Source organism: Rhincodon typus, chromosome 12 (assembly GCF_021869965.1).
Source record: "Rhincodon typus isolate 14 chromosome 12, sRhiTyp1.1, whole genome shotgun sequence".
Taxonomy (NCBI): Eukaryota; Metazoa; Chordata; class Chondrichthyes; order Orectolobiformes; family Rhincodontidae; genus Rhincodon; species Rhincodon typus.
This window is the reverse complement of record NC_063343.1, coordinates 15,220,475-15,233,223: the sequence shown is the minus strand read 5'-3', so window position 1 is coordinate 15,233,223 and position 12,749 is coordinate 15,220,475. Positions and strand designations below refer to the sequence as shown.

General features: G+C 43.9%; 1 protein-coding gene across 2 annotated transcripts in view; it reads right to left on the bottom strand.

Moving 5' to 3' along the window:
- Nucleotides 1-622: 622 nt before the first annotated feature.
- LOC109923808 (polyadenylate-binding protein-interacting protein 2) overlaps nucleotides 623-12,749 on the bottom strand; it is a 44,902-nt gene continuing 32,775 nt past the window's right edge. For both annotated transcript variants that reach the window (XM_048603830.1, XM_048603829.1), the window contains exons 3-4: nucleotides 10,073-10,252; nucleotides 623-857 (exon numbers count right to left, since the gene is read on the bottom strand). In XM_048603830.1, coding sequence (XP_048459787.1) covers nucleotides 801-857; nucleotides 10,073-10,252 — 237 coding nt within the window. In that variant the 3' untranslated portion in view covers nucleotides 623-800. The remainder of the gene's footprint in view (nucleotides 858-10,072; nucleotides 10,253-12,749) is intronic.

Genomic DNA, 12,749 nt, shown 5'->3' with positions numbered 1-12,749 from the left:
GAGTGACGAGTGCCCAGAAAGGACTTTGTCAATGAACACAAACCAGGGGAAACATTCTGAACTTCAACTGCACCTACAGAAGCCATGTTTATAAAAAACTGGTAAATGAGACTGAAAGGATATCCAGTAGTGTATTAGCTTGAAATATAAGCACTAGCAACTCCTCCCAGTAAGAGGAGTTTATGACAACCCACAAAAGTCCAGACTGTCAGAACTTTGTTGAATCAAAGGTCCAGCTTTTCCAGGGGTATGGATGACACCTGCTACCAATCTCTGACAGCAGAATGCATAATTCCCTGACTAGACCATTCCCCCCACCTTCAATCTAACTGTACACAAGAGTGCTCATACTGGTTACCAAGTCAGAGTTTGAAACAAGCTGCAAGAACAAATCCTGGCATAGGGTTGAGAACAAGGGAGTTAACAGAGAACCAGCAAGCTCAGGTCCTCACAGCCACTGGCAACTATCCATTCCCACTAGTTATTTGGCAACACACATCAAGGAAGTGGCTGTCAGCTCAGCAGTGTTAGGACAGCATCCCAGTCCATGCTGGCTGCTCTTCCCTTCCCATGGCACTTCTAAGCTTCCTGTTTTTTTCAGTCAACGACTAGAAGCAAGTTATTGAATAATAACAGTCTCAGTACATTTATTTAGCATGCAACACTAAGTGAAAACTTTGGCAATGCACAAGTGTAACACAGTGATAGAGAAGGGAGCTTCTACTACTGGTTCCTCTAATACTGGCATCACAGTGTGGAGATTGTGCTACATCCACCAACACAGGCCTCTGGAATCATCTTCAGTACTTAATTCCAGGAATAAACTCCTTCGCATTGGGGTTCAAGTTACTCTTGCTCTGGGGAAGAAATCACAAGTCAATCACTTTCACTCAAATGTTGTAAAACCTAATCAGCAATTTGATCAGCACACTTCTATTTCATCACACTCCTGAGAACATAAGGTCAAAACAGTCGCACCATTCGACACGATCATGCCTGATCTATATTTAAACTTCACATCCCCATTTTGGCCCTGGATCATTTAATTCTATTCGCTAATAAAAATCTTCACCTTCTGAATGTAAATGGTCATAGATTGCACTTTTTTCATTTGTGTGTAAGCATCCAACTACCCTGTCCTTAATCCCAGGGAAGTGTTTTGCCAGCAAAGCCCACGGACTGCAACAACAGGGATAGTCATTGGTCAAGAAGAATAGCTCCACCCAGGGGAGGATGGGGAAAGCGTGGGGGATTGGGAAATGGGTGGGGAGAGATGGGAAAAGGGGAGATGGGGGAAGGGGTTGAGAAAACGGTAGTGTGATGCAGCTTCATGGGGTGGGTAGAGAATGCAGTATTATGGTGGAGATTGTGCATAGAGGATGGAATGAGGTGGGGAATGAGGTGTTGGTGGAGAAGTCAGGGAAAATGGGATGGGGAGGTGAGGGTGGGGCATGCCAGAGGAGTGGCCAGAGAGAGGGGGTTATGTGCGTAGGGGCAGCAGAGCAGGTCAGCAGATATGGTTGGGAGTGGTCAGGGAGAGGGAGGCAGTGGGAGGGGACAGGGGTAATGTGGGAAGGGCAAGGGTGGGAAGGAGACAAGGAGAGGAAATAAGGAACGTTGGTTGGGATAACTTGGTGGTGTGGAGGGCATGAGGACAACTTGGTGGTGTGGAGGGGATGGTGCACAGTGAGGCAGGGAAAGTGCAGGTTAAGGGGGTGGGGAATGGGGAGATATTGGTGGAGATGGGAGAGATGTTGGAGGAGACGTGAGGAGACAGCAGGAGAGATGGGTGGTGGGGAGATAGGTTCAGGGGAGAGTGAGATAAAGAGTTGAAGCTGGGGGCAGGGAAGAGTGAGCAGGTGATTGGAAGGGCAGGGGAGAGGGAAGGTCGAAAAACTGAAGGCAGGGAGGAGGATAGGGAAGGGAGTAGTGTGCTAAGGATGGGTGCAGTGTGGCTGTGCAGGGATAGGGGTAGAGATGTTGTAGGAGATACAATGCGCAGACAAAAAGGTAGGTGATTTCTGAATGCTGGAGTGGTTGATGCCCTGCTGACCATACACTCCGCGTCTCATTTTGCCCACGGCCACCTCAACCTGCTCTTCTCAATCTCAAAACTGGTGCCACTATATCCTCAGACAGTAACAAACTCACAAGCAAGCCTGAATCTGCACCATACATAAATAGAGGGTATCCTTCTAGAAACAGCACTTGCCATAAAAACCCCAATAATCCCAAGCCAGGCCTAGTAGGCCTGAGTTATAGGGAGAGGTTGACCAGGATAAGACTTTATTCCTTGGAACATAGGAGAATAAGGGTTGTCCTTATTGAGGTGCATAAAATCATGAGGGGCATAGATAAGATGAATGCATATTGTCTTTTTCCCAGGGATGAGGAATTGAAAACTAGGTTTAAAGGTAAGAGGGGATAGACTGGAGGACCTGAGGGGCAACTTCTTCATGCAGAGAGCAGTGCGTATATGGAATGGGCTGCTGGAGAAAGTGGTTGAGGCAGGTACAATAGCAACATTTAAAAACATTTGGATAGGTACGTGGATGAGAAGGGTTTAGAGGAATATGGACCAAATGCGGGCAACTGGAACTAGCTGAGCGGGCACCATGGTCAGCATGGACCAGTTTGGGCCAAAGGGCCTGTTTCTATGCTGTATTACTCTATGACTCTAAGCCCTCTCTGCACTTGTATCTACAAACACATCTGTCCTACGCACACATTCCATACATTTACACCCGCGCTGTGTCCCAGCCTCTGGTCTCACTCCATCCAAGTTATTGCACATACCATGCACCAATGGCGCACCTCACTGTGCAATGTAGATGTCCTTTTCTGTACACACCCATATCAGAAAGCCACACATGGCCGGCATGCGCATACATTACAAATGCAGCTTTAACCCACATTTGCTGGTAAGTGCTGAACTTCGATCATACAGGGCAGCCTCTCTCACAGTCACACTTCACACACTTAACTCACAAAGTCAGCCTTCCCCAGTTTTGGCATCTACACACTGACCTTGTACAGGCACCCGCCAGTACACTCGCCCTCTACACATTGACCATACACAGGCAGCCTCCACCACACTCGCACTGTACACACTGACCTGAGAGACAGGATTCCTCTACACTCACCCTGTATACACTGAAGGCTAACTATCACAATATTAGGTAGGTACTGGGGAATATAGATTGGGATGGCTGTTTGAGGCTAAATCCATATCTGTCATGTGGGAATCTTGTGAAGGCTAGTTGATTAGAGTTCAGGGCCAGTATGTTTTTTGGATTTCAAGACAAGGGGATCTATTTTTAAGGCGAGAAGAGAAAAATTTTAAAAAGACATGAGGGACAATTTGTTTACAGAGTTGTTTGTGTGTGGAAAGAACTTCCAGAGAAATTGGTAGATGTGGGTACAGTGACAACATTTAAAAGGCATTTGGATAATATTGCGAAGTATTTATGAATTGGAAGGCAGGAAGTTAGAAATTGTTAGTAAAAATGATCGTGGGGAAAACAGTGCCATGGTGATTTTAAAGGATTTTGCTTTGTCTGGGCATAGATATTTTTAAAATGTAAGTCTGTGAGAAGCCAGAGGGTGCAATTACAGAAAGTACTTGAAATGGAAACATTTGTAGCAAAAGGTCCTTACAGGTGAAAGGCAAAACTTCAGACTTGTTTTGATGTTTTGACGACAAGTTCAAATTTAACCAATTTAAACCAAGGCCTTAGAAACTAAAAACCTATCAAATTTAAATCCAATTGAGTTGACAGCCTGAACCCAATAATACTGTAAGAATCTGTTGCATCATTGGTGGTATTTAAGAAAGTAAGTGTTTTTTGAAAATCGGCAGAGAGCGAAAGAGCCAACTGCCATAAGACAACACTTTTTGCTCTCAGAGAAAGCCCATTTAATTGAAAGGTACCACAGTAGTTTAGCTAAAAGTCCTCACAGAAGCAATTAAAGAAAGACATCTGTAAAGAAAGATCATCAGGAAAAAGGCTGGAGAAAGCAGGCAGAGCCAGAAGACAATCTCTCCAAGTTCACAGAGACTAAGGGTCTAGGCCCGAAACGTCAGCCTTTCTGCTCCTATGCTGCTGCTTGGCCTGCTGTGTTCATCCAGCTCTGCACCTTGTTGTCTAAGTTTTAATTTATTGTGTTCTTATTAATTGAATTTATTACGTGGGACTTGTGTTTATATGAACAGTATTCCTGTAGAAGTTAGTTTAGTTAGGGAGTAGTTAGCATAAAGGGGGGGAAATTGTTCAGTTGGTTAGTATCTCTTTTAATTTGTTCATTGCTAAGGTTAAATAAATAAATTGTTACTTGTTATTTATAAGGTGGATCAAAGATTTCCTTTCCTTTAACCATTAATTTATTGGATTACAAGGGGAAAGGCGAGCTTCTCTGGGTGTTTTGGGGGTAATTATTAGAAGTGAACCTCCACTCCCAAAATCGGAGATTGGGGCTTGTGTCAGTTTAAATATCAGAGGGGTTTGGCCATTCCCCCTCCATAACAATAAGTACATGAATAAGAAATGTCTGTATGGATATCGGCCAAGTGCAGGCAGGTGGGATTAGCTTACTTTGGGATTATAGTCAGCATGGACTGGTTGGACTGAAGGCTCTGTTTCCGTGCTGTATGACTTTATGTTCCTGTGAAGATGAAGGACAAGGATGGCAAGATTCAGGAACCTTGGATGACAAGAGAAATTGAAAGCTTAGTCAAAAAGAGAAAGGAGGTATACATAAGGTTTCGGAAAACAAAGACAGACAGAGCCCTCGAAGACTATAAACATACAGGAAAGAAAGCGAAACAAGAAATCAAGAGGCCTCAAAGGGACAATTAAGTGTCTTTGGCAAACACGATTAAGGAGGATCTCAAGACGTTTTATACATATATAAAGGAGCCAGACAGTAGCTTGGGAATGGCTAGGTCTACTCAAGGACAACAGAGGGAATTTATGTGTGGAGCTGGAGGACGTGGATGAGGTCCTTAAAGACTACTTTGCATCAATATTCACAACGGAGAAGGATATGTTGGATGGTGAGTCTTGGGAGGGGTACATTAATAATCTAGACAATGTCAATATAAAAATAGTGGTGATGTTGGGCGTTTTGAAAAGAATTAAGGTAGACAAGTCCCCAGGACCTAATGGGATCGATCCCAGAATGCTAAGGGAGGCAGAGGAAATTGCTGCAGCCTTGTAAAAAAAAACCTTTGTTTCGTCTTTAGTCACAGCATAAGTCGCAGCTATCTTCCCTGGAGTGTTGGAGGCTGAGGGGCAACCTTATAAAGGTTTATAAAATCATGAGAAGCATGACAGGGTGAATAGCCAAGGTCTTTTCCCCAAGGTCGCAGAGACCAAAACTAGAGGGCATAGGTTTAACGTGAGCGCGGAAAGATTTAATAGGGACATAAGGGGCAACTTTTTCACGCAGAGGGTGATGCGTGTATGGAGTGAGCTGCCACAGGTGGTGGTGGTGGAGGGTGATACAATTACAACATTTAAAAGGCATGTGGGTACAAGCAGGAAGGGCTTAGATAGATACAGGCCAAATGCTGGTAAATGGGACAAGATTAATTTAGAATATCTGGTCAGCATGGCTGAGTTGGACCAAAGGGTCTGTTTCCGTGCTGTACGTCTCTATGTCTCTATGACTGGAGAATGGCCAACATTGTTCCTTCATTTAAGAAAGGCAACAAAGGGAAATTACTGGCCAGAAAGTCTTATGTCAGTGATAGGAAAATTGTTGGAGTAGATTCTTAGGGATAAAATTTATTCAAATTTGGAAAAATATGGATTTATTAGCGATAAGTAGCATGGGTCTGAAGGCTGTTTCTCTCACACACTTGATTGAGTTTCTTGAGAAAGTGACAGATGATTGATAAGGGCAGGGCAGTCTACGTTGATTATATGGACTTTAGAAAGGCCTTTGACAAGGTCCCTCACGGCAGGCTAATACAAAATGTGAAGTCACATACGATCTTCAATGAGCTGGTAAGATGGATATAGAACTGGCTTAGTCATAAAAGACAGAGAGTAGGGTGGAAGGGTGGTTTTCACACTGGAGATCTGTGACCAGTAGTGTTCCGCAGATGCTAGGAACCCCGCTGTTTGTAATATATATAAAAAGTTATTCAAAGGAGAATGTAAATTGGGTGATTAGTAAGTTTGCAGGTGACACAAAGATTAGGGGAGCTGCGGATAGTGAGGAGGATTGCCAGAGGCTATACAGAGATTTAGACAGGGTGGAGACTTGGGCAGAAGAACAGCAGATGAAGTTCAATCCAGACAAATGCAAGGTGATGCATTTTGGAAGATCTAACACAGGAGAGAAGTATACAGTAAATGACAGAATCCTTTGTAACATCAACATACAGGTCCATAGTTTCCTGAAAGTGGCAACACAAGTGGATAAGATGGACAAGGCATATGGTATGCTTGCCTTAATCAGTCAGGGCATAGAGTATAAAAATTGGCAAATCATGTTGCAGCTGTATAAAACTTCACTTAGGCAAACAAACTTCATTTGGAATAATTTGTACAGTTTTCGTTGCCACTACCAGAAGAATGTGGAGGCATTGGAGGGGGTGCAGAAATGGTTTACCAGGCTGTTGTCTGGTTTGGAGGGGATTAGCTATAAAGAGCGATGGCACATACTTGGTTTGCTTTCACTTAAACGTTGAAGGATGAAGAGCGACCTGATAGAAGTTTATAAAATTGTGAGAGGCACGTATAGAATGGATAGTCGGAATCTTTCTCCCAGAGTAGAAATGTCAATTAGTAGGGGACATAGCTTGAAGGTAACACATTCACATCAGTTCTGTGACCCTTTGATCTTTTGCTTATAAATTCTGTGTCGGATGCCACTTCTTTCACTGACACCTGAAGAAAACGCGAGACTCTGAAAGCTTGTGTCTTCAAATAAACCCGTTAGTCTATAACTTGGTGTCATGTGATTTTTGACCAAAGTAAAAGGGGTACATTTAAAGGAGACATGAGAGGCAAGTTTTTTTTTAGAAGCACAGAGTGTGTTAAGTGCCTGGAATGCACTGCCAGAGGAGGTGGTGGAGACAGACACAATAGCATCTTGTCTGATAAATGAATAGGCAGTGATTTGAGGCAAAGGGTACGAGTTTAGAAAGGCTTCATCTGTCAACGCAGTCTAGGTGGGTCAAAGGTCCAGTTCCCTGTGCTGTGGGGGAGGTGGCCTGTATGACATCAGTGTTGCAGTGGGTGACTGTGGGGTCCTGTGTTAGGTCAGTGTGTACAAAATGAGTGTACACCTGGGGGCCTGAGTAATGTCAGTGTGTACAGGATGAGTGTACGGGAGGCTCCCTGTGTATGGTCAGTGTGTAGAGGGCGAGTGAGAAGGATGCTCCCTGTTTAAATTTCATAGAATCCTCAGAGTGTGGAAATATGCCATTCAACCCAACAAGTCCACACCAACCCTCTGAACAGCATCCCCTCGGACCAATCTCCCTATCCTTTCCTGTAACCCTACGTTTCCCAGGCAGCCTTCCCCACACTTGTCCTGTACAGATTGACCTTAGACAACCGCCCCTACACTCACAATGGACATGCACAACTTACACAGGCAGCCTCCTATTCACTCAGCCTCTACACACTGACCTTACACAGGCACCCACGTGTACACACCATCTACACATTGACTCTATGCTGGGAGCTTCCCTCTCACTCACCCTCTACACACTGGCATTACACGTGCAGCCTCTCCCACACTCACCCTGTACAAGGTGACCTTAATAGACAGCATTCACTACAATTACCCTGTACACACCGACCTTATACAGGCAGCCTCCCCTACATTTACCCTCTATAAATTGACACTACACAAGCCACCTCTCACATACTTGCTCTGTACACACTGTCACTACAGAAAACTTCCCTCAAACTCTTCCTATACACAGCGACCTTACACAGGCAGCCTCCCCCACACTCACCCTGTACAAGTGACTGTAAACAGTGCCTCTACACCACTCTCGCGCTGTACACATTGACCTTATATGGCCAGCATCCCCCACACTCGCCCTCTAAAAACTGACAGTACACAGGCAGCCTGATGTACACTCACCCTCTACACTCCATGTGGATGAGAGCAGGGAGCCTGTAGGGAGGATAAGCACACTGACCACAGTACCATGGTAAAGGAAGCCATTCAAGAGCAGGGAGAAAAGAGAAAACTATCCGTGAATACAGCTATATTAGTCGGGGGGTTAGATACGGTTCTCTGTGGCCAGGATTGAGTCTCAAAGGCTAAGTTGTCTGCCTGGCGCCCAGGTTCAGGATATTTCATCTGGTCTGCACAGGAACTTGGGGTGGGAGAGGAAAGATCCAGTTGTTGTGGTCCACATGGAAACCAATGACACAGATAGAAAGAGGCTCTGCTGAGAGAATATGAGCAGTTACGGACTAAATTAAAAAGCAGAATCAAGAAGCTAATAAACTCTGGATTACTGAATGAGCCATGAGCTAATCGACACGGGATCAACAAGATTAAAGAGGCAAAAGCGTGGTTCAAAGATTGGTATGGGAGAAACGGGTTTGAATTCATCGGACACTGACACCAGTTCTGGGAAAAAGGCAGCTATTCTGATGGAACGAGCTCCACCTAAAATCACGCTGGGACCAGAGTTCTGGCAACTCACATAAGTGGCTGTGGTGGCAGGGAAGGGGTTCAATTTAACAGGAAATTATGATGGGCAGAAAATGACTCAGCAGAGGTTGTTAAAGTTTCAATGACAAGAAAGACAACAGAGAACATGGAAAGGGTCAAGAATGTAACTTCAGGCGCAGCAAAAGAGGGGAAAACCATGAGAAGGGGACAGTCAGTGCAGGACTGAAGGTATTGTATTTAAATGCATGCAGTATATAAAACAAGATAAATGAGCTTGTAGTGCAAATTGAAGTTGGTGGTTATGATGTTGTGGCTATCACAGAGACATAGCTGCAAGGGGATTAAGACTGGGAACTAAATATCCAAGGATATGCATCCTACCAAAAAGACTAGATGGGCAGAGGGGACAGAGCTGCCTTGTTAGATAGCATGTTGTGGTATAGAGTCGGAAGGCATAGAATCTGTGTAGGTAGAGTTGAAGAGCCACAAAAGGAAAGAAGACTGGAAAATGGCTAATGTAACACACTTGATTAAGAGGAGAGGGTGGAAGAAGACAGGAAATTATAGGCCAGTTAGCCCAACCTTGGTCTTTCGTAAGACTTTAGAGTCTATTATGAAGGACAACATTGCAGAGTACTTGGAAGCGCATAATAAAATAGGGCTGAGTCAGCACAGCAAGGGGACATCACGTCTGACCAATGTGTTAGAATTCTTTGAGGAGGTATCGTGCAAGTTAGATGAAGGAGAGCCAATGGGTGTGATCTATTTGGATTTCCAGAAGCCCCATGACAAAATGCTGCACAGGAGCAGAGATGTACTACTAACGCTGTACAAGGCATTGGTCAGACTGCATTTGGAATATTGAGAGCAGTTTTGGGCCCTGTATCTAAGTAAAGATGTGCTGGCATTGGAAGGGTCCAGAGGAGGTTTACAAGAATGATCCTGGGGATGAAGGGCTTCTTATATGAGAAGTGGTTGAGTACTCTGGGTCTGTACTTGGAGTTTAGAAGGATGAGAGATCTCATTGAAACTTACAGAATACTGAAAAGCCTGGATAGAGTAGATCTGGAGAAGGTGTTTCCATTAGGAAGAGAGATTAGAACCAAAGGGCACAGCTTTGTAGTGAAGGGACGACCATTTAGAACTGAGATGAGGAGAAATTTCTTCAGCCAGAGGGTGGACAATCTGTGGAATTTGTTGTTGCAGAAGGCTGTGGGTGGCCAAGTCATTGAGTGTGGTTAAGACAAAGATAGATAAGTACTTTATTGGTAAGATCATCAAAGGTTACTGGGAGAAGGAGGGTTGAAAAACATATGAACTATGATCGAATGGCATAGCAGACTCAATTCTGCTCCAATATCTATGGTCTTATACACATTCACCCTGTATCTTAGCTTGCAGCAAACAGTGAGCTCCCTCTTACCACAAGCTCCTCCACTGATCCATTGCTGCTGATGACAAGTCCATTCAGTTGCTCCTGGATTTGTCCAATGGTCTGGGGCAGATCCCTTGCTGGAATAAACCATTCATGTTCCTCCTCCTCTTGCAACATCTCCTGGAAGCAGCGCTCGATGAACTCTTCCTCCCACAACTCCTCAACAATCTGGATGGGCCAAAGACAAAGATTCTATTGCTTGCTGGAAAATGCAGTTCACTCTGAATCAAAGCTGTACTTCATATTCCAATAAGAAACTGATTGTCCACAACTCAGTTTTTGTTTGAAAAGTGAGTGATAGACAGATGATATGTGATCCAACAAACCATTTTCAGAAAAAAATAAATGGAATGAGCTAGCTTCTGTGCTGGTCATGCCCCATTTTAAATCATGCACCATTTGCAAAATCTATGTCCATCGCTGCTTAGGCCTGAAACTCTGGAATTCCCTCCTGAAGCTATCTGCCTCCCTCTCCTTTCCTAAGATGCCTCAAGCTTATCACGAATCACATTTTGTCTGCCAGTGCTCCCATGAAGTACAGAGTCAGAGGAACACAAGTCCACATGGGACAAATGGTTCTAGAACACATAGTTAGTTTAAACAGTTTCTCTTGTTGCTGTAAACCTCTCAAGTATTTCACACAGGCAGTCAGCAGTAGCAAACCTAACTTGCTGTTTAAATACAGTGTGTAGTCTCTATTTAAACAAAAGTGTGCAGCATATGTTTCAACACAGTTTTTGTTCAAATTCAGTGCGAGTTTGTGCTTAAACAGAACGCTGGTTGGGTCTACACACAGTGTGGAGTGTGTGTTTACCTAAGAATTATGAGATAGGGACAGAAAAGAACCAATCTGCCCTTCAAGTCTGCTGCAGCATTCAACAAGATTATGGAAGATCTGTCCAATTTCACATTCCCATTTACCTCTCATAACACTTGATTTCATTGCCAAAATAGAATCTATCCATGTTCTGAAAGTGCAAACTTTGTCAGTACTGAGGGTGCACAGTACAACTGAAAAGTCAGTAATGAGACCGCGCCACCCTGTCAAAGGGGCAATACAGAGGGAGCACTGCCCTGTCAGAGCCTCGACACTGAGGGAGTACCGTACTGTTAGAGCTGTTGGTTTTCAAATTAACTGTTAAACGGAGTTTCCGTTTTGCCCTAACCATGGAAATCTTATATTCCTAGACCAACATTCCTTGATCTATTGTGATCACTAAGATGAGGTGAACAGGACAAGGCTCTCAATCCGTGGAAAGGTTGCCATTTTTAATCCATAAAGCTACTGTGAATTGATAGCAAATATTGAATTAAGTAAATATCATCTGATAGCCATTCTGGAGATGTGATTACAAGATGACAAGGATTAGGTTCTGAATACTGAGGGATATATGACATTAAGAAGAACAGAAAGCTGGGTAAAGCTGGAAATATGTATTGGCATTTTTTTTTTCTGAAGAAGAGTCTAGGCCCGAAACGTCAGCCTTCCTGCTCCTCCGATGCTGCTTGGCCTGCTGTGTTCATCCAGCTCTACACCTTATCATCTCAGAATTTCCAGCATCTGCAGTTCCTGCTATCTCTGAAACATGTATTAGCAACCAGGTTTGGCAATAGTTAGACGTGATCTTGGTCAGGAGAGCTCGATGTAGAATGGTTTGGATGGAGATGAGTAATAATGAGGGAGAACAGTCACAAGTGAGAGTGGTCCACTGGTACAGAACCTGAAATGCTAGCATGATTGCATGAGCCGGTTTACAGGCAGCACCTATAGGTCCTGCACATTAGTTGTGTTAGTATACACTGTTACTGGTTGGTATCAGACAAAAATAACTTGTATTTCAATCATGCATTTTACACAGCAAAACATCCAAAGGTGCTCCACAAGAGCATTATTAAACAAAACGTGACACTGTACCAAAGGACAGGTTAGGGTAGATGGCTAGAAGCCTCAAGTTAAAAAGACTCTTAAGGAATGACAGGAGTGGTAAGTTGAAAGGCTTTCTGAGGAAATTCCATGGTTTTAGACCTAGATAGCAGAAGACACAGCACTGAAAGGAAGCATAAGAGGCAAGAATCAGAGGAAAGTAATTTTTCTTTGGGGGTGTTGTGTGGTTATACGTTCAGTTCCGATCACAGCAACAGAGGGGGCTAGGTCCCTGAAAGAATTTAAACAACAAGGATGGTAATTTTAAATCAAGTCATTGTGGACACGGAGCTGAGGTGAGAGTGATAAAATGAACAGGATCAAGATGGTTGGGCCTTTGCCACTATCCTGATTCTGCAGCTGAGACAACTGACCTTCAAAAACCATAACCATCTTTTATTGTGCTAGGTATGACTCCATGCAGCAAAGAATTTCCCACCTGACTTCTACTGACCTCAATTTCCAATAAAAGGAAGCTAGTATATGGGAAATAGGAGAGAGAAGTGCTGAACCAAGTGGGTACTCCATGGGTAATGGTACAGGAGCTGAACGAGATGTCATTTTCATTGCAGGCAATTCTCTGGCTTTGATTGGATAGATAAAACTGGAACCACATCGACATCAGGAGGGTTTAAGGAAGTAGATATGGCCAGCCACATCAGGGACAGCTGATAGGTCAAAAAATAATGTGATAACAGCAGGAAATCTTGACTTGCAACCCAAGATCCCTCCATATATCAA